General features: G+C 53.8%; 2 protein-coding genes across 7 annotated transcripts; one reads left to right on the top strand and one right to left on the bottom strand.

Moving 5' to 3' along the window:
* The first annotated feature begins 76 nt into the window (after positions 1-76).
* trak2 (trafficking protein, kinesin binding 2) lies at positions 77-14630 on the top strand. Of its 6 annotated transcripts, none has more exons than XM_062446344.1 (17): positions 77-232; positions 2652-2851; positions 3286-3459; positions 6491-6550; positions 7052-7128; positions 7231-7347; positions 7486-7695; positions 7784-7862; positions 8021-8151; positions 8304-8378; positions 9541-9678; positions 9765-9844; positions 9959-10117; positions 10203-10501; positions 10728-11219; positions 11336-11435; positions 11550-14630. In XM_062446344.1, exons 2-17 carry the CDS (start codon positions 2800-2802, stop codon positions 12361-12363), a joined length of 3057 nt encoding a protein of 1018 aa, XP_062302328.1. In that variant the 5' UTR covers positions 77-232; positions 2652-2799; the 3' UTR covers positions 12364-14630. The 6 variants fall into 6 exon arrangements, with proteins under 6 accessions (XP_062302328.1, XP_062302327.1, XP_062302331.1 ...); XM_062446343.1 differs by having other exon boundaries at positions 3256-3459; XM_062446347.1 differs by lacking the exon at positions 6491-6550.
* On the bottom strand, positions 14590-20315 carry trim25l (tripartite motif containing 25, like). The gene is made up of 16 exons (XM_062446350.1): positions 19483-20315; positions 18659-18754; positions 18332-18565; positions 17747-17906; positions 17618-17653; positions 17456-17494; positions 17290-17337; positions 17136-17189; positions 16986-17033; positions 16743-16808; positions 16484-16654; positions 16239-16337; positions 15983-16018; positions 15789-15842; positions 15620-15685; positions 14590-15502 (listed from the first exon to the last, which is right to left on the bottom strand). Exons 1-16 carry the CDS (start codon positions 20128-20130, stop codon positions 14928-14930), a joined length of 2430 nt encoding a protein of 809 aa, XP_062302334.1. The 5' UTR covers positions 20131-20315; the 3' UTR covers positions 14590-14927.
* Between the last annotated feature and the right edge of the window lie 269 nt (positions 20316-20584).

Genomic DNA, 20584 nt, shown 5'->3' with positions numbered 1-20584 from the left:
GTTAACCAGTAACGGACTTTTATTTTGGCACATAAGGTTGTCACACAAATTATCCGTCATCCTTTTTCTACAATGGCGTTGTAATGACGAAGTGAAGTCAAAGCCCAAACTGTCTGCCCTCGAATTCTCTTCCTTCTCTCCTCCTCGTCCATTGTTTGAGATTTTGGATTGACGGGGACCACATGTTTCCCGTGATTTATCTGAACTGGTTAGAAATGGTAACATTCTGAAGGTAATCCATATATTCTTTTCACATTATTGAGAGAATAAATTATGACGATGTCTCGAAAAAAAGCCATGGTCCAGTGTAAGAAGAGAAAGGATATGGCATTCAGAATGATGTTTATTATGATGGGAGAATGTGTTGCTAGCTAGCTTAGCCTATTTCTGTAAACTGTTAGCCACTTAATGTTATCTTTTTTCTTTAATAAATAAACGATTTCGCTAGCACAGTCTCTTACAGTTTAGCTACCACAGCGTATTTTGTCCTTCATTGATATGTTCCATTGCCCGCGCAAATCGGATGTTAATTTATGTTGTAGCCTACTATATTCCTTAGATTACGGGAACAACTCGGTTCTGACACAACATCTCTGTCACAACATCCACAAATATAAACTTTTAGAAGCGCAACATTCTGTCGCTAATGTGAAACTGCACAAATGCACATTTTGAATGTACTAATCTGTAATTTAGGTAATGGTATATGTTAATGACCAGTTGGATATTGCGTATTATGTTATTTACGTTATAGTTGCCTCATCAGTTGCGTGCTTTGCTTTGGTTACTGTAGGCTTTTTATTCCGTGGAGACGTCCGCTGTGGTTACAATGTGGTAACAGTCTGTCCGTCCGTGCCTCTCGATAACAGCATTAACGTACAGTCTAGGCACATGATGAAGTAAATTGGTAGTGTGTCTCTTCTGCATCGGCTGTTCTAGCAGAACACTCTCATGCACAATAATCCTGTTCAAGCACAAAAGATGAGCAAACGTGTTCCACGTTCCTCCGTTCTTTATTGTCACCCATAAAACGACCGCACTGGATATTAATAATATCCACAAAGTACGATTTTGATAGTTGTTATTGAACATGAATAAGCCAAGACTCCAGCTGTTGATATGTGACCCGATGGGATGAAACTACACAGGCAGATGTCACATGCTTTGCTTGCCCCTTCCTGACCCTGAACTGTCATGTGCAGAAGTCCGTTAGTCAGACTTATACTGGGCCTAAATGGAGACGTTCCTCTGGAGTCACCGGCCCAAAGAGAAGGAGAGATGAGAGGAAACAGCAGACAGAGAGAGGCCTGGCCCATCAACTGGCATTTGACCTTGAGAGACAGGGGCTGTCTGAAGGAATCCAAGAGTGGGTTATTTGTGTTGGTTTTAAATTAAGGCAGACAATTCAACTTGTGCTGCAGTATAAAAGCACAATGCTGAGAAAAAAAAACAAGTTTTGTTCTTTCATTTCATGACATACATGATGTGTCTTAAAGCATTTTTGATTTACTTGCACTTTATTTTTTGTATTTGTACCCAAGAGTTTTGCAAAGTTCTGTATGTGCAACCTCCCCTGTTTAAAGTGAAGTGCAGTGCTGTTTAGTAATGTGGTTTTGTGAAGCAAATGTCACTTGTGTTATGTAAGCGGAGTGTAAGCAGCCGTCAGCCGTTTGTGCCAGAGGGTATAGTCGTGTCTCAGCACATAACCCTGTTGGTACTGGACAGGAGTGCTCGCACTATTGATATTAAAAAGGCTAAGCCTTCTGACGGATTTTGCAGCTTTGAGTATACAGAGGCTCAATTTGAGAACCTTTTGGCCTTCAGCCTGTCTTCCCCCTGTGAGAGCCCACCCCTTTAAGAACTCACATCCTGTGTTATGTCATCCCTGTAAGCCTCTCAAAGGTCTCCAGAGTGTCAGACAGGATGTAGGAGGCCCCCCCCCCCCCCCCCCCCCCTTTGGCCTGTCTTTGTCTTACAGTTATGTTGTTATGCTTCCTTGCCCCTTCCTATGTAGAAGCCTATGGGAGCCTGGGTCCCTATAGAGGCCATGTGTGTGCCGTGTGTCCACCTCAGGGCAGAAGCACACGCATGGACACTCAGGGGTTAACGTGTCCTCAACCAACTCCTCCCGGGGAATGTTTTAGTCATCAGCGCTGAAATGTCACAGAGAATTAGTGGGTGGAAGATGGAGGGGAATGGCAGGGAGAGAGGAACAGGGGGACAGAAGGATGGTAGGGTGAGGGAGGGAGGGAGGGAGGGAGAGAGAGGGGGGGATGGAAGGGTACAAACATGGTAGTGTGAATGAAGGAGGGAGGGAGAGAGCGGGAGAGCGAGAGAGCGGGAGAGGGAGAGAGGGAGAGAGGGCATGGTGAATGAGGGAGAGGGGGGGATGGAGGGGGTAGATGGATGGCATGGTGAATGAGGGAGAGGGGGGGATGGAGGGGGTAGATGGAGGGCATGGTGAATGCGTTCAGAAGGCTGACTTAAGAGACACCCTCGCAGCCGTGCTCTGAGGCAGAATCAAAGGAGATGAAGCTCATCGATCACTTCTTGACTCCGCGCTCCTCCCCCCCCCACCCCCCCACCCCCCCCCCACGTGTCCTCTCAGTCCCTCACTTCCTGACGCAGGGCTCGTGCTGTGTGTGTTGCAGGTGTGGAGAGTGCGTCCAGTTCCGCCGACGACCCCCCACCCTGCCGGCGCCCTGTAGGATGTGATGTCACAGCCGCGCTCCCCTCTTCCTGTCCTGCAGTGTGTGTGTGTGAGTGGGGAGCGTGTCCCACCCGCACGACAGACGGGACATGTTTGAAATGAAACCCCGGAGTGATAATAAGGAGTCCAGCACCGAGACAGGTTTGTGTGTGTCGCTGTGTGTGTGTGTGTTGCGGTCCAATGTTCCTCATGACTCAGGGCCAGTATGACTCAGGGCTTCTGCCATCGTTATCCCAGTCTGTCCTACTGAACCACAAAGCTCCTGGAGCAGAAGACATTGGGTTTGCTCCGGCCCAGGGAGCACTCAGCCTCCCCCTCGCAATGCTGATTATGAACGCACCAAGACACACGCGCCCTCAAACTCATCTCCCACTCCCACTCGGTCTGTGCTGAGATGCCGGAATGAGTTCAAGTTCTCACACTTACATAAACCTGCCTTTTTGGCAGGCAATGCTGCTGCACTTACACGAGACTGTACGATGTGCCCTCTGTTGGTTGATAACAGTATGACACCCAGTGTTATTCCTGATTTTCACCTTGACCAGTGAAGCCCTCCTCCCTCCCTTCCTCGTCAGATGAGGGCAGCAGCGGTAAGGCGCGTGGATCCGGCTCGCTTGGCTCTGGCTCTGGGTCTGGCTCTCTCTACCTGTATGACAGCCAGGACTGGGTCATCTCTCCCAGCTGCTCCCCAGACGAACCCACCAACGCCATCTCCCCCATGCTGGCAGAGGAGACCTTCCGCTACATGAGTAAGTGTGTGTGTGTGTGTGTGTGTCATTGAGGGTGTGCGAAGAGTGGACTTCTATAACTGTCCTGTTTGTGCCCGTGTGTCTCACTGTCGACTAGCCTCAACGAGAGAGGAAACATTCTCCTCTGAGCGAATGCTACTGCTAGCTCTCCCTCTCTCTCTCTCTCTCTCTCTCTCTCTCTCTCTCTCTCTCTCTCTCGCTCTCGCTCTCTCGCTCTCTCGCTCTCTCGCTCTCTCGCTCTCTCGCTCTCTCGCTCTCTCGCTCTCTCGCTCTCTCGCTCTCTCGCTCTCTCTCTCTCTCTCTCTCTCTCTCGCTCTCGCTCTCGCTCTCGCTCTCGCTCTCGCTCTCGCTCTCGCTCTCGCTCTCGCTCTCTCTCTCTCTCTCTCGCTCTCTGCACTTTAATGACCAGATCAGTGGATGCCTCTGTCCTTGCCAGAGACCGCACTGGTACGTGCACGAGCCAATACACACACTCAACACACACACACACTCACCAAACACACACACACACGGGAACTGTATTGTTGAGTCAACACAAAACCTGAGAGTAGCCAATATATTCCCAACCAATGTAGAGCAACACTCAAGACTGGTAAGCTACACTAAGATAAACACACACACACATGCCCAGCTGTTCCAATATGCACATGCTCAGTTGAGCACACGTGCATGCATCCACACACACATCTGCTACCCTGATCTTGTCTCATGCCAATCACATAGTGGAGAGGAGGGGAGAGAGTACTGAAAGCATGAAAGGGAGGGGGGGGAGAGAGAGAGAGAGAGAGAGAGAGAGAGAGAGAGAGAGAGAGGTCAGCGTCACGGGACAGACAGAAAGACTGAGGGAGGGACAGACAGGGAGAGAGAGAGACAGAGAGGGGGGGGGAGAGCGAGGAAGAGAGAGGAAGAGAGGGGGAGAGCAGGAGCTCAGAGAGAAAGCAGAAACGCCATGCCGGTGTTAAACATCCACAATGAGGAGCATTATGAGAATTCCGCTGTGGAAGGTGAGCAAGCGCCAAGGGATTTAGATGGAGCCGTGTTTGTGTGTGTGTGTGTGTGTGTGTCAGTCACAGCTCTACAAGCTCCACCGGTGTCTGCAAGGTCATTGAAAATAGAAGCGCTGAATGCAGGAGAAGAGTGTGTGAGTGCGACAGTGTCCGACCTCCGTCTGCTCCCATGGCAGTGCCTGCATGCACAGCGACATGAGACTGGTGCAGGTCCAGTCAGCGCCATGCGTCTCAGCGTACGGCATGTTTGCACGTCCAAAACCAGGGAAGGCGGATGGTCGTGGATGCGTGCTTAAGGGGCCAGTCCTGCACACGCTGCTGGTGTGTGAAACCCATTAGCATGCATTCCAGCCCACAGGATGACCCCATGTTACTGGCTAAACTGCCTGCTGGGGTGATGTCATCTTCAGGTGCCAGCTCGTCTCTGCCAGTGTAAGGAGACCTAATGTGTGTGTGTGTAGACACACACACACACACACACAGTGTATGCAGACATATCATATCGCCATTGTCTTTGGGCTGGTCTAGGCTGTTAAGGGTATTGCTGGTGACTGCTGTTATGTTTTACAGAAAGGTTTATGGTAGGATGTTTATTGCAAGGACTGTAATAACCTTTATATGTGTGAGTGTTTATTTCCTTGTATAGGCGTTGCTCTGTACATGGAATGCACCTATGTGTGTTTATGACAGTGAGCATTACCACACAGTAAGGATCCTAGTGATGACAGAGGGATGTGTGAGTCTCAGATTAGGCCAGGAGGGGTAGGGTGGGTGCCAGGAGGGGTAGGGTGGGGGTGGGCGGCGGCGGTATTTGCCCCACTTCAGACTTCTATAATTAGAGCCCAAGGAAGCGCCAGAGAAAGCTGGCATGTTAATATTTTAATTCGGGGGCTCTCCAGCAACGCCACCACCCCCCCCCCCCCTCCCTGCTGTGGCTGTGCCCCCCACAGACTGCAGGTCAGCAGACAGAGTTAGACATACCTGTATGTTTATTGGAGGCAAAGGTTCACCTGTGATTACCTGCTGGTTGATAAGTCACTGCTGGAGCAGGTGGAGGGCTCAGTCCGGTGGATGGGCAGTGCTGTATGGAGTCAGGAGGGGGAAAAGACCTCAGCATGTAGTCTGAGGTGGAGCCGTGGTCGTTAGGGGGAAAGATTGTGTGTCGTTGTGTGTCGATGGAGTCAGGTGCTAGAGTTGGCATGCAGCAACACACAGTCTCCCTTGAGGGTAAGAGGTGTGTGTGTGGTTGTGTTGAGGGAACGGCTCACGTGTCACTTCCTGTCAGGGTGTTTGGGTCTGAGTGTGTGTGCGCTGTGGGTATACAGTTGTGGTGTTTGTGTGTGTGTGTGCGCAGGTATACTGATGAGGGCCACGCTGTGTCTCTTGGTATCTCTGTGGCCGGTGTTATTTTTAACTCTGGGAGCTGGTTTTGGGAGGATAGGGAGAGAGCGACCAGATCTAGAGGTCAGCAGGGGCTTCAGATTACTGGAATCTAGCTAGCCTAATCCTTCCACCTCACTGCTCCCTGCTGCCCGGCCATGCAACGTGTCACTTCCTGTCAGAGTCAAAAATCCCACTGTAGCCTGTAGCCACACACACAAGCCTCCCTTTGTGTGTGTGTGTGTGTGTACACGTCATGTGTGGGCGCAGCGTTTTAATGTGTGTGTGCTGGGTGTATATGTGTGTGTGTGTCACACAGTAGGTGAGAGTCTCTGCATGGACAGGACTCCGAGTCGACCTTAACCACAGGGGCTCATCTCTACCCAGGTGGCAGTGCGGCGGCGTTGGAGCGCCCAGGCAGGTGCCGAACCCACCTCTAACCCTGGTGTAGCCAGAGCTGTCTGTAGGACGTCCGTTTATCTTCTGCTGCCAGCTTCTTCTCTCTGGGTCTCTCTCTCTCTCTCTGTCTCTCTCTAGTTCTCTCGCTATCTAGCTCTTGTCTCGAGCAGTTCGTAACTGACTTTCTAACATTTGTCTTCCCTCTCCTCCCTTCCCTCCGCCCCTCGCTTCCTCTCGTCCTCCAGCCTATCTCGCTCTGGAGCCCTCCTCCTTCTCCCACCCTGCCTCTCACGGCCTCTCCAAAGGTAAACCACTGGAAGCCTCCCCTCTCTCTCCTCCCTCACTCCCTCCCCACTTCCCTTCTCCGTCCCTCACTCCCCTCTCTCTTCGGGGCCCTTTCTCCGCGGCTCCAGAGTGCGAGGGGGGGGGGGGGGCCCTCCTCGAGCAATGCCCGAGGAGGGGGCTCTCTTCCCTGCGTTGCACAAGGCCCCCGCGGGGTCTGGAGCTGCTCTCTCTCTCTGGCGTCGTGTGTAGGTCTGCTGGCGCGCTAGGCGCTATCCTGTAGCCTCACTAGCGTGTAGACGCAGAACAAGCCGTAGTAGGAGTGACCATAGGGTTGTTAGTGTGTTGTGTTTGCATGCTGAAGTATGCCTTGTCATTGGAGTTTGGAGTGTTTCTTTTTTGGTAGGGGGGTGGGTGTTGCATGATGCATGGTGTTTTTGTTTGTGTGTGTGTGTGCGCACGTGCATGTATGCATGCACATGCCAGCACGCTCCTCCTCTAATGGCCCCCCCCCCGTCCTCCAGTCCTCAGCGGGGAGCGGGTGGAGCAGATGACCAGGACCTACAATGACATGGACGTGGTCACGCACCTGCTGGGCGAGGTGAGCAAGTCCGCACCGCCGCAGCCACTCACACGGCTACACTGGGATCGCCTCGTCGCGATGGGTGGGTTTACCGTGTTCCCGTTGTCTCTCATTGGACAGCGCGACCGGGACCTGGAGCTGGCGGCTCGGATTGGTCAGTCCCTGCTCCAGAGGAACCAGCTGCTCCAGGAACGCAACGATTCCCTGGAGGAGCAGCTAGCGCATGCTCTGGACCAGGTACGCACACACACACACACGCACGCACGCAAACACTATGAAGGTGCTAGACTCAAGCAACAATGCAAACGCACACGCGATGACCCACGTGAGAGCCCGAGAGTCACGTGTCCCACGGCGTGCCGTCCCACGGCCCAGGCGCACCAGCTGCAGCACGAGCTGGGGCAGAAGGAGGAGCTGCTGCGCATGGTGGCCAGCGGGGAGGAGGAGAGCGAGACCGACTCCAGCTGCTCCACGCCGCTGCGCCGCCACCAGCCACCGGGGGGCGCCCTGGCACTCAGCCAGCTGGAGAGCCTGCAGGGGAAACTGTCCGAGCTGGAGGAGGAGAACATGACCCTGCGCTCCGAGGTACCGCACGCACGCACACACACACACACCAGGTTGTGTGGTCCCGTGCTTGTGAGTGACGCCCCCCTGGTTTTTCCCGGGTCCCCAGGCGTGTCACCTGAAGAACGAGACGGTCACCTACGAGGAGAAGGAGCAGCAGCTGGTCAGCGACTGTGTCAGGGAGCTCCGTGAGTCTCACACACACATACACACACACACACGCGCACAGCGCATAAATATGGACGGACATTATTGGACGGTATAGGGGATCTTAGGTTGATGGGAACAGGATGTGTTCCTGAAATCTGCCTGTGTGTGTGTGTGTGTGTGTGTGTGTGTGCTGTAGGCCAGTCCAACAGTCAGATGGTGGGCCTGTCGGACGAGCTGTCCAAGAAGAACGAGGAGGTGCTGAGGCACCAGGAGGAGATCTCGGGCCTGCTCTCCCAGATGGTGGACCTGCAGCACCGCGTCAAAGAGGTGAGCAGGAGGAGGAGGAGGAGGAGGAGGGAGGGTTAGGGATGGAGAGGAAGGGACAGGGGGATGGGAGGACATGGGAAAGGACCAGGGTTGTGATTAGTGATGTGTGTGTGTGTGTGTGTGTGTGTGTGTGTGTGTGTGTGTTTCCACAGTTGGCTCTGGAGAAAGAGGAGCTGAGGATTCACCTGCAGGCTTCCAAAGATGCCCAGAGACAGCTGACTGCTGAGGTGAGCCCCACTCACACCAGTACTGCACACTTACACCAGTACTGCACACTCACACCAGTACTGCACACTCACACCAGTACTGCACACACTCACACCAGTACTGCACACTCACACCAGTACTGCACACACTCACACCAGTACTGCACACACTCACACCAGTATTGCACACTTACACCAGTACTGCGCACACTCACACCAGTACTGCACACTCACACCAGTACTGCACACTCACACCAGTACTGCACACTTACACCAGTACTGCACACTTACACCAGTACTGCACACACTCACACCAGTACTGCACACTCACACCAGTACTGCACACACTCACACCAGTACTGCACACTCACACCAGTACTGCACACACTCACACCAGTACTGCACACTCACACCAGTACTGCACACACTCACACCAGTACTGCACACTTACACAAGTACTGCACACTCACACCAGTACTGCACACTCACACCAGTACTGCACACTCACACCAGTACTGCACACTCACACCAGTACTGCACACTTACACCAGTACTGCGCACACTCACACCAGTACTGCGCACACTCACACCAGTACTGCACACACTCACACCAGTACTGCACACACTCACACCAGTACTGCGCACACTCACACCAGTACTGCGCACACTCACACCAGTACTGCACACTTACACCAGTACTGCGCACACTCACACCAGTACTGCGCACACTCACACCAGTACTGCGCACACTCACACCAGTACTGCACACTCACACCAGTACTGCACACTCACACCAGTACTGCACACACTCACACCAGTACTGCACACACTCACACCAGTATTGCACACTTACACCAGTACTGCGCACACTCACACCAGTACTGCGCACACTCACACCAGTACTGCACACACTCACACCAGTACTGCACATTTATGCACTTGTTCTGCTATGCCCAGCATGTGAAACCAATGTCCAAACCACAGAGTGGCATGGATTGATAACAAGGGAGCTTGTGAAACAGTGTCATAAACTCTGATTTGATTCCAGGGAGCTGTCATTTCCACCTCCCTTATCTGTTTACCACGGAAACACAATCTCATACCTCAATTACCCTGCACACTGCTGAACAAAACAACGTTTGAATGGCCAGGACAGCAGTTTGACACTTGTGCGTGTGTGCAGCTGAACGAGCTGGCTGACAGGAATGCGGAGTGTGTGGGCATGCTGCAGGAGTCCCAGGAGGAGATCAGGGAGCTGCGGAACAAGAACACCCCAGCTGCAGGCCTGCGCAGACACCTGCCCTACGGCCTCTACCCCATGGTGAGCACACACACACACGCACTCTCGCTCCCGACTGACATCGTTGGGATGGCTAGCTGAAGAGAGTGTGTGTGTGTGTGTTTCAGGACTCTCTGGCTGCGGAGATCGAGGGCACCATGAGGAGAGAGATGAGTGTGGAGGAAGACACTGCTTTTCAGGACCAGAAGTCAGTCCCCCCCCCCTACACACACACACACACACACACACCCCTCAGCTTTCACTACACCATATTTCACAGGATTCACCTCTCTCCCTCCTCGGTGACCCCCTTCTCCTCCAGGGTTTCCCAGAAGCGCGTGTTTAAGACCGTGCGCTCCGTCAACGAGTCTGTGGAGCGTCTGGCGGGGGTGGCCACGCCCCCCATCCCGGGCTCTGGACGCAGCTGCCTAGTGATGACCGCCCAGCCCTTCCAGTCCAGCCAATCGCAAGACGCCAACCGGTAAGTGAGCACCCGTACGATCGGGTCGGTTCAGTCGCCGCCGGTGAAAGTGCGACGGTTCTGAGTCTCGTCTCCGTGCGCCCAGAGAGGAGGTGAGGCTCGGCCAACCCGGCGCCCCGGGGGGGAATGACCTCGTGTCCGCCCTGCACCGCCTGTCCCTGCGCAGGCAGAACTTCCTGTGCGAGCGTCAGTTCTTCCAATCGGAGCGGGACAGGAAGCTGCAGGCCATGGGGGCGGTGGAGTCGGACGCGGAGGGCAGCGGCTGCAGCTCTCCGATGGGCAGCTTCGTGTCCTCCTCCACCAACCTGTCGGAGTTCTCCGTGTCCTCCAGCTGTTTCAAGACCTTCCTGCCGGAGAAGCTGCAGATTGTCAAACCTATGGAGGGTGAGGACATTTAGACATTTAGTCATTTTGACACAGCACAGGGGAGACCCACCGTTGAGTGGATGATTCCAATAGTATCTTGGGGCTGACTTGGGTTAATTAGATACAATTACACATGTCACATGTAAGCTGGTTAGATGGGGTTGGATGGTGTGGGTGGGGTTAGGTGCAGTTGGATGGGGTTGGATTGAGCAGTCTGACCTCTGACCCCCCCCCCCCCCCCCAGGCTCCCTGACTCTGCACCACTGGCAGCAGCTGGCCATGCCCCACCTGGGCACCATCCTAGACCCCCACCCCGGCGTGGTCACCAAGGGCTTCCGCCCGTTGGCCCAGGACGCCGAGTACCGCCTGACCGACCTGGAGGAGGACGAGGAGGACGAGGAGAAGAAGAAGGGGTCCTGGGAGAAGGAAGAGAGAGAGGAGGAGGAGGAGGGAGGGATCACCTTCAGAGTGCAGAGTTCGTCCACGCCGGAGGAGAAGAGGGAGAGAAAGCGTTCTCCCTCCCCTGTCCCCGCCCCTGCCCCGACCCCGCCCCTGGCTCCTCCTCCCCCGCCGGCCTGCCTCAACCTCCCCACCTCTGACCTCATTGTGACCCCTGCCCCTGCCGACATCATCAGGACCTCCACCGCCCTCTCGCCTCAGTGCATGCCCGCAACAACCCTTGCCTGCGTCCAGTCACAGAGTCTGATGACCACATCGATGACGACCACGTACTCGGGTGAGCTTTGGTCACGGCACGTGCTCGTGTTGTAGGCTCGACCGTTCAACTGTGGTGAGCTTAAGTCCCATTCGTTTTGATGAGTGATTGTGTGTGTGTGTGTGTGTCTGCTCCAGGTCAACACCCGGGGAAATGCCAGAGCTCCACATCCTCCACCTACACCTTCACCACCTGTCGCATCCTGCACCCTACTGACATCACCCAGGTCACCTCCAGGTACGGCCCTCTCCCTCAACTCTGATTGGCCGCTTGGTCATGGCCTCCTGCGTGTGTGTGTGTGGTGTGTCTGAGCCGCAGCGTGTTCACGTGTCTCCCCCTCCCTCCCCCCAGCTCCCACTGTCAGCCCTCGTTGTTGGACCACACCCCCAGCTCCATGAGGACCGGCCCCAGCACCCCGGTGACCCCCTGCAGGCTGAGCCTGGGCGAGTCCTTCCCCCCTCGCCGCCCCGCCGCACCCCCCGGCGGCCTGGCCAAGCTCGTGCTGGAGAAGGGCATCTCCGCCCAGGTCTCCGCCGACAGCCCCCGAGCAACAGCAGGCTCCGCTCCCCCCAAACCCTCTCCCCCCCCCCTGTGCCCGCTCCTCGGCACCCCTCCCGACTCGCCCCCCCGCTCCCCCGTGCCCTTCCGGCCCCGCCCCGTCCCCGCCGACAACTTCCTGGCGTCGCGCCCGGCGGAGCTCTTCCTCCAGGACGTGTACGGCCTGCGGCTGGGGCGCGCCCCTCGCCCCGACCTGCCCAGCCCCTCCGCCGACCCGCCCGCCCTCGGCCACGCCCCCCACAAGCCCGGGGCCAAGCCCGACCCCATCAACCTGGTGGAGAGGCTGCGCAGGCTGGGATTGGTCAAGGTGCTCCGGGGGAGGGCCCCGGAGGGCCCGCCCCGCCAGGACTCGTCCACCCTGGTGGCGGCCGGCGGAGGCAGCCTGCTGGACGGCCTGAGGAGGAACCAGAGCCTCCCGGCCATGATCGGAGGGCGGGGGGGGGCGTCCGTCGGCAGCCCCGCCCAATCGGGCCCGCCGCCGCCCCACCCCACCTCCCTCGCCATCCCCCCGCCCCCCTGGGGCAACCTGAGGGAGCCTCGCGCGGTCCGCCGGCCCGCCTCCCTCTCCCACGTCCCTCCCACGTCGCCCGGCCCGCTCAAACGCTGACGTGGACGGGGGCAGCTACAGGGAGGCCAGCGCTGACTGAACAGGCATCACCATCCCCCCCCATCCTTCCCTCTTCTTTCAGACTGACGGGTGGAGGAGGTGAGGGCCGCCTAAGGAGGAGCTTTAAACCACCTTGTTTTTTTGGAAAGCACAACATTGGTGGACTTGAGGTTTGCATCGATGTCAGGGTGTGTGTAATGTACGTGTGTGTGTGTGTGTGTGTGTGTGAAGACTTTTACGAAGCCTTAGCTTGCCTGTTAGTGGGTAACTCTACTGTTCCTAACGCCCCTGTCCCCTGGGAGGGTGGAGCCCTCTCCCGGTCGCTCTAGTCTTCTCTGAGGCTCTGGAAGCTCTGGACGGATTTGAGATGGAGGGAGGAGAAAGGATCAAAGCAAGTTGAAGAAGGTTTGAGAAAGGGAGAGAGGGATGAATTGGAGTGAGAGGAGGAGGATGAGGAGGAGGACAGCCACGGCAGGTGTGTTATTCCAGGAAGAGAGACGGAGGGAGAGAGAGAGGAGAGGGAGCATCCAGAGCCTCACTACTTAAAGGGCTTATCCTCTGTGCCGAACAGAAGCTAGTTTTGGAGCCGGTCTACCATCTAAGCCCCTACTCTCATCAGTCTGACCAGACCTGATCTGATTGGCGGATACACTGGGGGTGTTGGCCCTAATTCACCCTCTGATTTGACTGACTTTTAAGTGCCATATTGTGCACACCCGTCCAATCCAATTAGATCTCCCAAAGTGCATTTTGAGGGGGGGTCTTAGATGGGGATCTTAGAGCGGCCTGTAGTTGTTAGCTAGCATCAGTAGTTTGTTTGTTATCTCCAACCTACTGTAGGAACCAGGCTGGTACCCATGCACCTTATTGCCGGGACAGAGTAAGATTTGGTGAACCCTTTGCTTTGCTGTTGTCAAGTGACTTTGCAATACCCCCTTCCATTAGTGTCCCCCATGGCATTTTCGAAACTGCCTGCTTCTTGCCTACAGTTCCCAGCATGCACCTGCATCCTCTGCCAGGAAGTGGGGCCATGCTGAATGCGAAGCGGGGGAATGAAACCGGTTGCGACTTAGTTGGGTGTTGTTGTCCTCGTCTGACTCTCCTTTCCTTCAGGTCTTTTTTTAAGGAAGTGGTGTGAGCCTTAAAGGGGAAGCCAGCACTGTTTAAACAGGATGTTTTTGTTAAGCCATGTTTGTATATGAAATTGCAGGCACTTAATAGGATTTGTAAGCTAGTTTGTTGTTTTGGAGGAAGTGCAAGTGGGGAATTCCCACTGACTTTGGACCTATCTGTTAAAGGGAAGTGCCACAGTTTTTTCCATTGCCAGTCACCTTATCTCAGGCCCATGGCATGTTCAGGTGCAGTCATATGCAGTCATATGCAGTCATATGCAGTCTCATCCAGGGAGAACGACCTCTGACAGCCTCAGTTCTGATCTTGGGCTCCGTCGTTATGGGAGGGTCACTTCAAGGGCACGTGTGCTACTCATATTTACCACTAGAGGGAGGAGACGGGTTAGCGATTTGGCTGGAGCAGCAACAAGAAAGAGGAGGTTGGGTTCAGGCTATGCGAGCGACCTTGACCTTCAACCCCGGTTTGACCTCCCTCTCTGATGCTCTGTGCTGACTGGGCCTTTCCTGTCATCTACTGCACTTTTTATTAATTTACCTAGATATGATTTACTGCTTACACATGGGTATGATATTACTGACAAATGTTAATATAAGGCTAATTTAGCATCACTTAATGTAGCGTATAGTTTATAACCATGAATGCCATTTAGCATTTCATTTGGAGATTTTAATATATTATGCTTTTGTGTTTGTTTGGAGACTTACCCCGTCAAAAAGGGATTCCATGACTACATTTCTTAGCTCTCAGTTCAAACCGAAACTCTCCAGACAATTTTTAGGAAATGAAATGCTGTTTTGGTTTGTTTGTGTGTACAGTATATGTGTTGTAATAATGGCACTGACCTATTTCATGATTATAAGCTTCCTGTTTGATAATGAGTGATATTTTTGGAGATGCAGGGAGGGGATGGGATATGTGGCCACTGTTTATACCACTGAACAGCACGGCCCATTCATACAGTTGTTTGGCACCCAGCCCTGGTTGATGATGCCACATGGTGGTGGATAATGGATGTTCTGTGACAGTGGACAACGTTATGACTTCATGCCTCAGCCTCTTTTGCCTGCCCTTTGTAAAATACTCACATGACTGTCCTTTTGTTGCTTCTTTTTTATTAAAGTAAATAAAAACAATATGGTGGCGTTTGGTTTACATTTATTCTATCCTATAACCCAACGCAAAATCTGGATTTCCAAGAGTTGTTTAAAATGAGAAGTCGGCCTAACTTTTTAGACTCGCAGTGCCAATGTCCTACATACCAAACCTAAATATATGTGTAAAATAGAAGTGCAGTCCTTGGGATCTATCATTGAATGCCTGTAGTTAACACCACAGTTAAAGTCAATGGATGGACTAGCTGTGTGAACATGCCATGGAACCACAGGTTGCCTTCTCCAGTACAGTAGCCTCTAGTACACCTGGTCACATCCTCACATGGGGCAGATTTTGATGCTGTCCGAGTGGGAGCTGAACTGACCCAGAGCAAAGTCCAGGCCCACACCCACCCCGCTGCCCACCCCAAAGGCCGCGTACAGGGGCTGGGTGAAGTTAGCGCGGAAAGTGTGCAGGTGCTCCATGCTCTCGGCCACGCCGTAGAAGGAGAGCGTTCCCGCCGCGGCGTCCAGGAACAGGCCCACGCGGGGCGAGTAGGCCACGGGGATGTCCTTCTTCTCGTTGTCGTGCATGGCCGAGCAGCAGGTGTCCGACAGCTCCAGGCTCCACGACTGGGCGTTGTAGCCCAGCCCCGCCTTCGAGTCGGACCCCTTCCTCCTCAGGGCGCCGTAGGCCACGCCTATGGAGGAGCCTCTCCCCCTCCACTCCACCTCCCAGTAGCAGCGCTGGGCGGAGAGGGGGTTGAGGCACAGCACTTGGGTCCAGCCGTCGAAGCGCTGGGGGATGTCGGGGTAGGGCTGCGTCGCCCCCTGGAGGGTGGCCTTGGTTTTGCCCTCCGACAGGCTGAGGCGCCGGTGGGCCGTGTTGGAGTCCAGGACCAGGTTACAGACGTCTGAGCGGGAGCAGGGGGAGGCGGTCAGGTGGAGAGAACTGGGGGGGGGGGGGGTGGAAATCTCCAGATTTATCGTGATAATCGTATGTGAGGTGCTCTGGTTTTTATTTGACTCACGTTGCAGGAACTCTTCTCTGGTCCTGGGTTCTGGGGCCTGGATACAGTCTAGGCTGATCTCCCTCACTGCACAAGAGGAATGATCACAAACCAGGTTAATGGATTCTAAACAGACACTCTCCTCAGGCAAAGACAGGACTAAGAGGAGGTGGAGACCAGAATAACCTACATCCAGGGAAGGATGGGGTGTCGACTGGAGAATCCAAGAAAAGGCTGGGATTAACTGTTAATCAAAGGAACATTTTTAAGAGGCCGTTAACACACAAAATGCTAATGACACAGAGCACTTGATGAAGACATGCAGTATGTTTACAGTAATGAACTGAATAATCAGTTGATAAAATACTGCCTTGTATCACTCACCTTCGGTTGGTGTTTCAACCACAGTGCCCATTCCCCCTGTACAGAAGTCAGATAACTATCATCAAATAATGTTCCAAAATGATCCGCAATGTGCTTAAAAGGCAAGGTCAAGTTAGACTTTTGGACTCTAAAGTACTGTAATGAGTAAGTGTAAAAGGGAAATGTTACTTTGGATAAAAGCGTCTGCAAAATTAATGAGATGTAATGTAAAATGTAGCATTTAGACTTGAGGCACATTTCGAGGGTCAGGACTGACAGGAGTTGGCTGCAGGAGTGCTGGCTGCAGGCTGCGCTGGTGTGGCCGTGCGGCGATTGGAGCGGAACAGACTCGATATGGAGGCCATCCGACTGAAACCTGCGGAGATGTGACACCAACATGAGTGACTTGGAGAAATTAAAAGCGAGGTTGGTTGTCAAATTGTCATCTGAAATATGTCAAAAATTTTATGAATATCAATACAATTCAAGAAACAATTCCTGTGATTTTGTATCCATTCTTACCTGATGAGGCTTGAGGTGCTGGGGCTGGGGTCGGGGCTGGGGTCGGGGCTGGGGTCGGGGCTGGGGCAGGATCAGGTGTGTGGAAGACCTGGGTAGGCTCAGGTCGGTTCCACAGAGAACGTGACTCTCTGCGGCTGGGGATAGGGCTGGGGCTAGGCCTAGGGCTGGGGGCTGCCAGCAATGAGGAAACAGGAAAGAGAAAATGAGTTTGCTACACAGTATGATAAAGTAATAATAAATATGTTGTGTGTGTTGCTACCTGGCTCTTTCTCTTCTCTCCTCTGCTTGTCTCTGGTTCTTGGTGGACTTTTGTTTCCTCTGTCAACTTCAGAACAGGAGACAGAGAGTAGATACACATGAACAACAATGTACAATGCACAACAATTCACAGTAATCATTATCTATAATCATAGTCATTCTACAGACTACATATTTGGCAGCTTGTGGGTGTGCAATGTATTTGTACTATCATTTTGAAGTGGGCCCCAACATGGACTCTCACCTCTCGGCCCGTCACGGGATCGGACATCTTGGGCTCTCCGACCCACACCTGGAGCAGAAGAGAGCAGTCAGATGAGAAACACAGAACAGTCCGGAATGTGTGGTCAGTGATGAAGATCATTCCTATATCCCGTGTCCGTGTGTATAGTACCTTGCCCCCGCCTCTCTGGCCCCCGAACCCCAACCGAAACACTTGGTGTCGGAGCTGCAACACACAATGATATGCTCATATAGTGTTTACAGTACATGACACGTGATTAAAAACAAAGGGAGGGACAGAAGAGGGGCTGACTGGCAGTACATACGTTGAGGACGGCTGTTGTTTGTGTCCCGGGTGCCCAGGCCAGACAGCACTGGGGGTAAACATCCATGTGAATATACATTGTACTGTTGTACTAACGAAGGTCAATTCCTATGGTTAACCGTCATGCTGTATTCATGTAGATGCGGTTGAGTGAGTGAGACACTTACATTTTAAGAAACCTCCCATTTTCTGGTCCCCATTCTTGGCTATGATGAAACAGATTGACAGTGAGTACAGGTTTGTCACGTTTACGTTAACAACCTTGTATTAGCTTTCATTGAGAAACCAGAGATTGTGGATGTGAATCTGAATTGTGAATTTGTACTCACCACTGTCTCCCAAAGTGAACAGTGTTGTGTCATTCACTGTGGAAAGAAATTATATTAACACAGTGGTATACATTCGGAAAACTATTGTCTGTGTGTGTGTGTTTGTGTGGGTGTGTTCTCCTGACAGACCTGTCTTGGTAATCTTGTCCAGCTCCTGGTTACACAAGTCTTCCACCTTTTCTCTCAGGTCCAGGATGAAGTCACGCACGGGCTCGTAGGAAGCCTCGGGATTGGCCAGCACACTGGGGAGGTGTCCCGCCTCCAACGGACTGCTGAGGGACTCAAACGTCTACAGAGAAGGATCAGCACACTGAACTCTTAATGACATTCTTTTACATTTACATTACATTTAGTCATTTAGCAGACGCTCTCATCCAGAGCAACTTACAGTAAGTACAGGGACATTCCCCTGAAGCAAGTAGGGTGAAGTGCCTTGCCCAAGGACACAACGTCATTTGGCATGGCCGGGAATAGAACTGGCAACCTTAAGATCACTAGCCCGATTCCCTAACTGCTCAGCCACCTGACTCCCTGACACCTGACTTTTGTGACGTCTGGTTGAGTTTGAATACAGCAGAGTCTGAGTACAGTAGATTGACGTACAGGGAGTAGAAGATCATATATTTCCGAGTCTGTATCTGACAGTACTGGACATGAATACTTCAATTTCGGCAGCGTTCGACACGCAAAACCAACTCGGTGAAAGAAACCCACCTCCAGGAAGTAGATGTTGTCTTCGCACCTGACCAGGTCCTTCATCTCCACGTCCCTTCTCCTCCGCTCGGTGATCTCATCCTCCAGCTTGTCCACCACCTCCTGGGCCTCCACGACCTTCTCCCGCCCGGTGGAGTCCATCACCTCCTCCACCAGCTCCTGCAGCTTCTCCAGGGAGAGCTGGAGGTCCGACAGGGTGAGCTCCGCATCCTCGTGGACCCTCGCTGCCGAGCGCTGAACACACACACACACACACAAGCTCATGGATGACATGGACGATGGATCGACGTGACCGGTCTGGGGGAAGTGCTTGTTCTTTGGCCTGACCTTCATGGCCTCCACGGTCTTCTTCATCTCCTTCAGCTCCGCCTCTCTCTCCTTCAGCCTCTGGTGGTTCTCAGTCTGCACCCCCGACAGCTCTTTCTGAACAGGGGAAACCTCGGCCACGTTACACACCAGTGCTGACATTACAACACACACACACACACACAGACGGCTGAACAACAAAAGAAGAAAAGGTATAAATAGAACGGTTGCTAAAAGAGACGGCCAGAAAGGGTGGAGCTGTCAGGATGGACTGGAATGCTGCTTGGTTTGCTGTCATTGTGCATGCTTAGATGATTTCCCACATGGGACACAACAGAAAATACTGCATTATCACCTCTGATAGGTCACCACCGCCAGCACACACACACACACACACACACACACTCACACACACCCACACACAGGAACAAGAAGTTTCCTGGGAATAAGAAGTCGTCACAATAGGGAAAACACTCCATTATCACCTCAGATGAGACACTGCCTCACACACACACACCCACGCACGCACACACACACCCACGCACACACACACCCACCCACGCACACACCCACGCACACACACACACCCTCATGCTGGAACACCTCAACGTGAACTATGAGTCGTCACAACAGCGACTGAAGGAATTGTAGTTTCTGGGTGTGAGTGGATCACCTGCATCAGGCCAGTTCAACTGGAAAACAGTTTGTGTCCACATCTAAAGTTGTATCACCTGTATGCTGGCTGGATTCAGTGACGACCATGGGAGCGTTTGTTATGGCTCATGTGGGGTGCAGCAGGTGTGTCTGCCTGCGTCAGAGGTGGAGTCTAAGGCCCGGGGGCTCACCTGTCTCTCCATGCGCACAGCCTTGGTGGAGGCGCTGTCGTGCCCCTTGTGCTCGTTACTGGTGCACAGCCAGCACACGTACATCTGACACTGGCGACAGTAGAACTCCTGGAGGTACTTGTGCTGGGTGCAGATCTTCTGGGCCAGCTGACCCATGGGAGGGATGAGCTCATGGTTCTTCAGTGCCTCCTTGGTCCGGTGCGGCTTCAGGTGGGCCTCGCAGTACGAGCTCATGCACGCCAGGCAGCTCTTCACGGCAGCGCGCTGCTCGCCGGGGCACATGTCGCACGGCACCGCCGAGGGCGACAGCCCGGCGGAGCGGGCCCACCCCGCGCGGGCGCCGGACGAGGCGGAGGACGAGGGGCGGAGGGTGCTCCTCACCGACTCCCGCAGGGCGGAGCTGAGGGAGCCCTTGCGGAGCTGCTCCACGGCCTCGGCCAGCATGGTGTTCCTGGAGAGCGAGGGCTTGGGGCTGAAGGACTGCCGGCACTGGGGGCAGCTGTACGCGCCCTTGGGGTCGTCCTTGCTCCAGTAGTCCTTGATGCAGGCCATGCAGTAGCTGTGGCCGCAGGGGATGGTGACGGGGTCCCTGGGCAGGTCCAGACACACGGGGCAGTTGAACTGCTCGTCTGTCCACAGCTTGCTCATCCTGACACGGCGGGGAGGAGGAGGAGAGGAAGAGAAATGTAGGTCGAGATCGATCCAGGCAGAAGTGGAAGGATGAGAAATCTCCAAGGAGATTCTCACAGAGAAGTGAAAAGTTAGGGAGAAACCGAGAGAGACAGAGTAAGTCTAAGTTCTGCAGCTGTCCCGAAAGGTTCAGCGAGGTGTAGGCATCTCCAAAGACTGAGCCTAGCTCTCTTCGGTGAAGATCAAGACAGGTATTGGAGGGGCGGGGTCACAGCCCACAGAGCAGGTATTGGAGGGGTGGGGTCACAGCCCACAGAGCAGGTATTGGAGGGGCGGGGTCACAGCCCACAGAGCAGGTTTGGGGGGAAAAACAGGTGAGAATGAGAGTTTCCACCTGACTGTGACTTTGACTAGGAAGACACTACCGCATACCTGAGCTCACACACACACACACACACACACACATGCACAG

Source organism: Osmerus eperlanus, chromosome 21, assembly GCF_963692335.1.
Source record: "Osmerus eperlanus chromosome 21, fOsmEpe2.1, whole genome shotgun sequence".
NCBI classification, from domain to species: domain Eukaryota; kingdom Metazoa; phylum Chordata; class Actinopteri; order Osmeriformes; family Osmeridae; genus Osmerus; species Osmerus eperlanus.
The sequence above is the reverse complement of the archived record's forward strand: the minus strand, read 5'-3'. Positions and strand labels throughout refer to the sequence as shown.

What these genes read in the sequence shown, in the direction of transcription:
- trak2 (XM_062446343.1), top strand. Translation starts at nt 2,800, where the DNA reads ATGTTTGAAATGAAACCCCGGAGTGATAATAAGGAGTCCAGCACCGAG. An exon ending in TAGCGCATGCTCTGGACCAG is followed by an intron (nt 7,348 to 7,485) that starts GTACGCACACAC and finishes CCCACGGCCCAG; the next exon opens with GCGCACCAGCTGCAGCACGA. An exon ending in ACTGCTTTTCAGGACCAGAA is followed by an intron (nt 9,845 to 9,958) that starts GTCAGTCCCCCC and finishes CTTCTCCTCCAG; the next exon opens with GGTTTCCCAGAAGCGCGTGT.
- trim25l (XM_062446350.1), bottom strand. Translation starts at nt 20,130, where the DNA reads ATGAGCAAGCTGTGGACAGACGAGCAGTTCAACTGCCCCGTGTGTCTG. An exon ending in GGACAAGATTACCAAGACAG is followed by an intron (nt 17,654 to 17,746) that starts GTCTGTCAGGAG and finishes TTCTTTCCACAG; the next exon opens with TGAATGACACAACACTGTTC. An exon ending in GTTCACTTTGGGAGACAGTG is followed by an intron (nt 17,495 to 17,617) that starts GTGAGTACAAAT and finishes GTTTCATCATAG; the next exon opens with CCAAGAATGGGGACCAGAAA.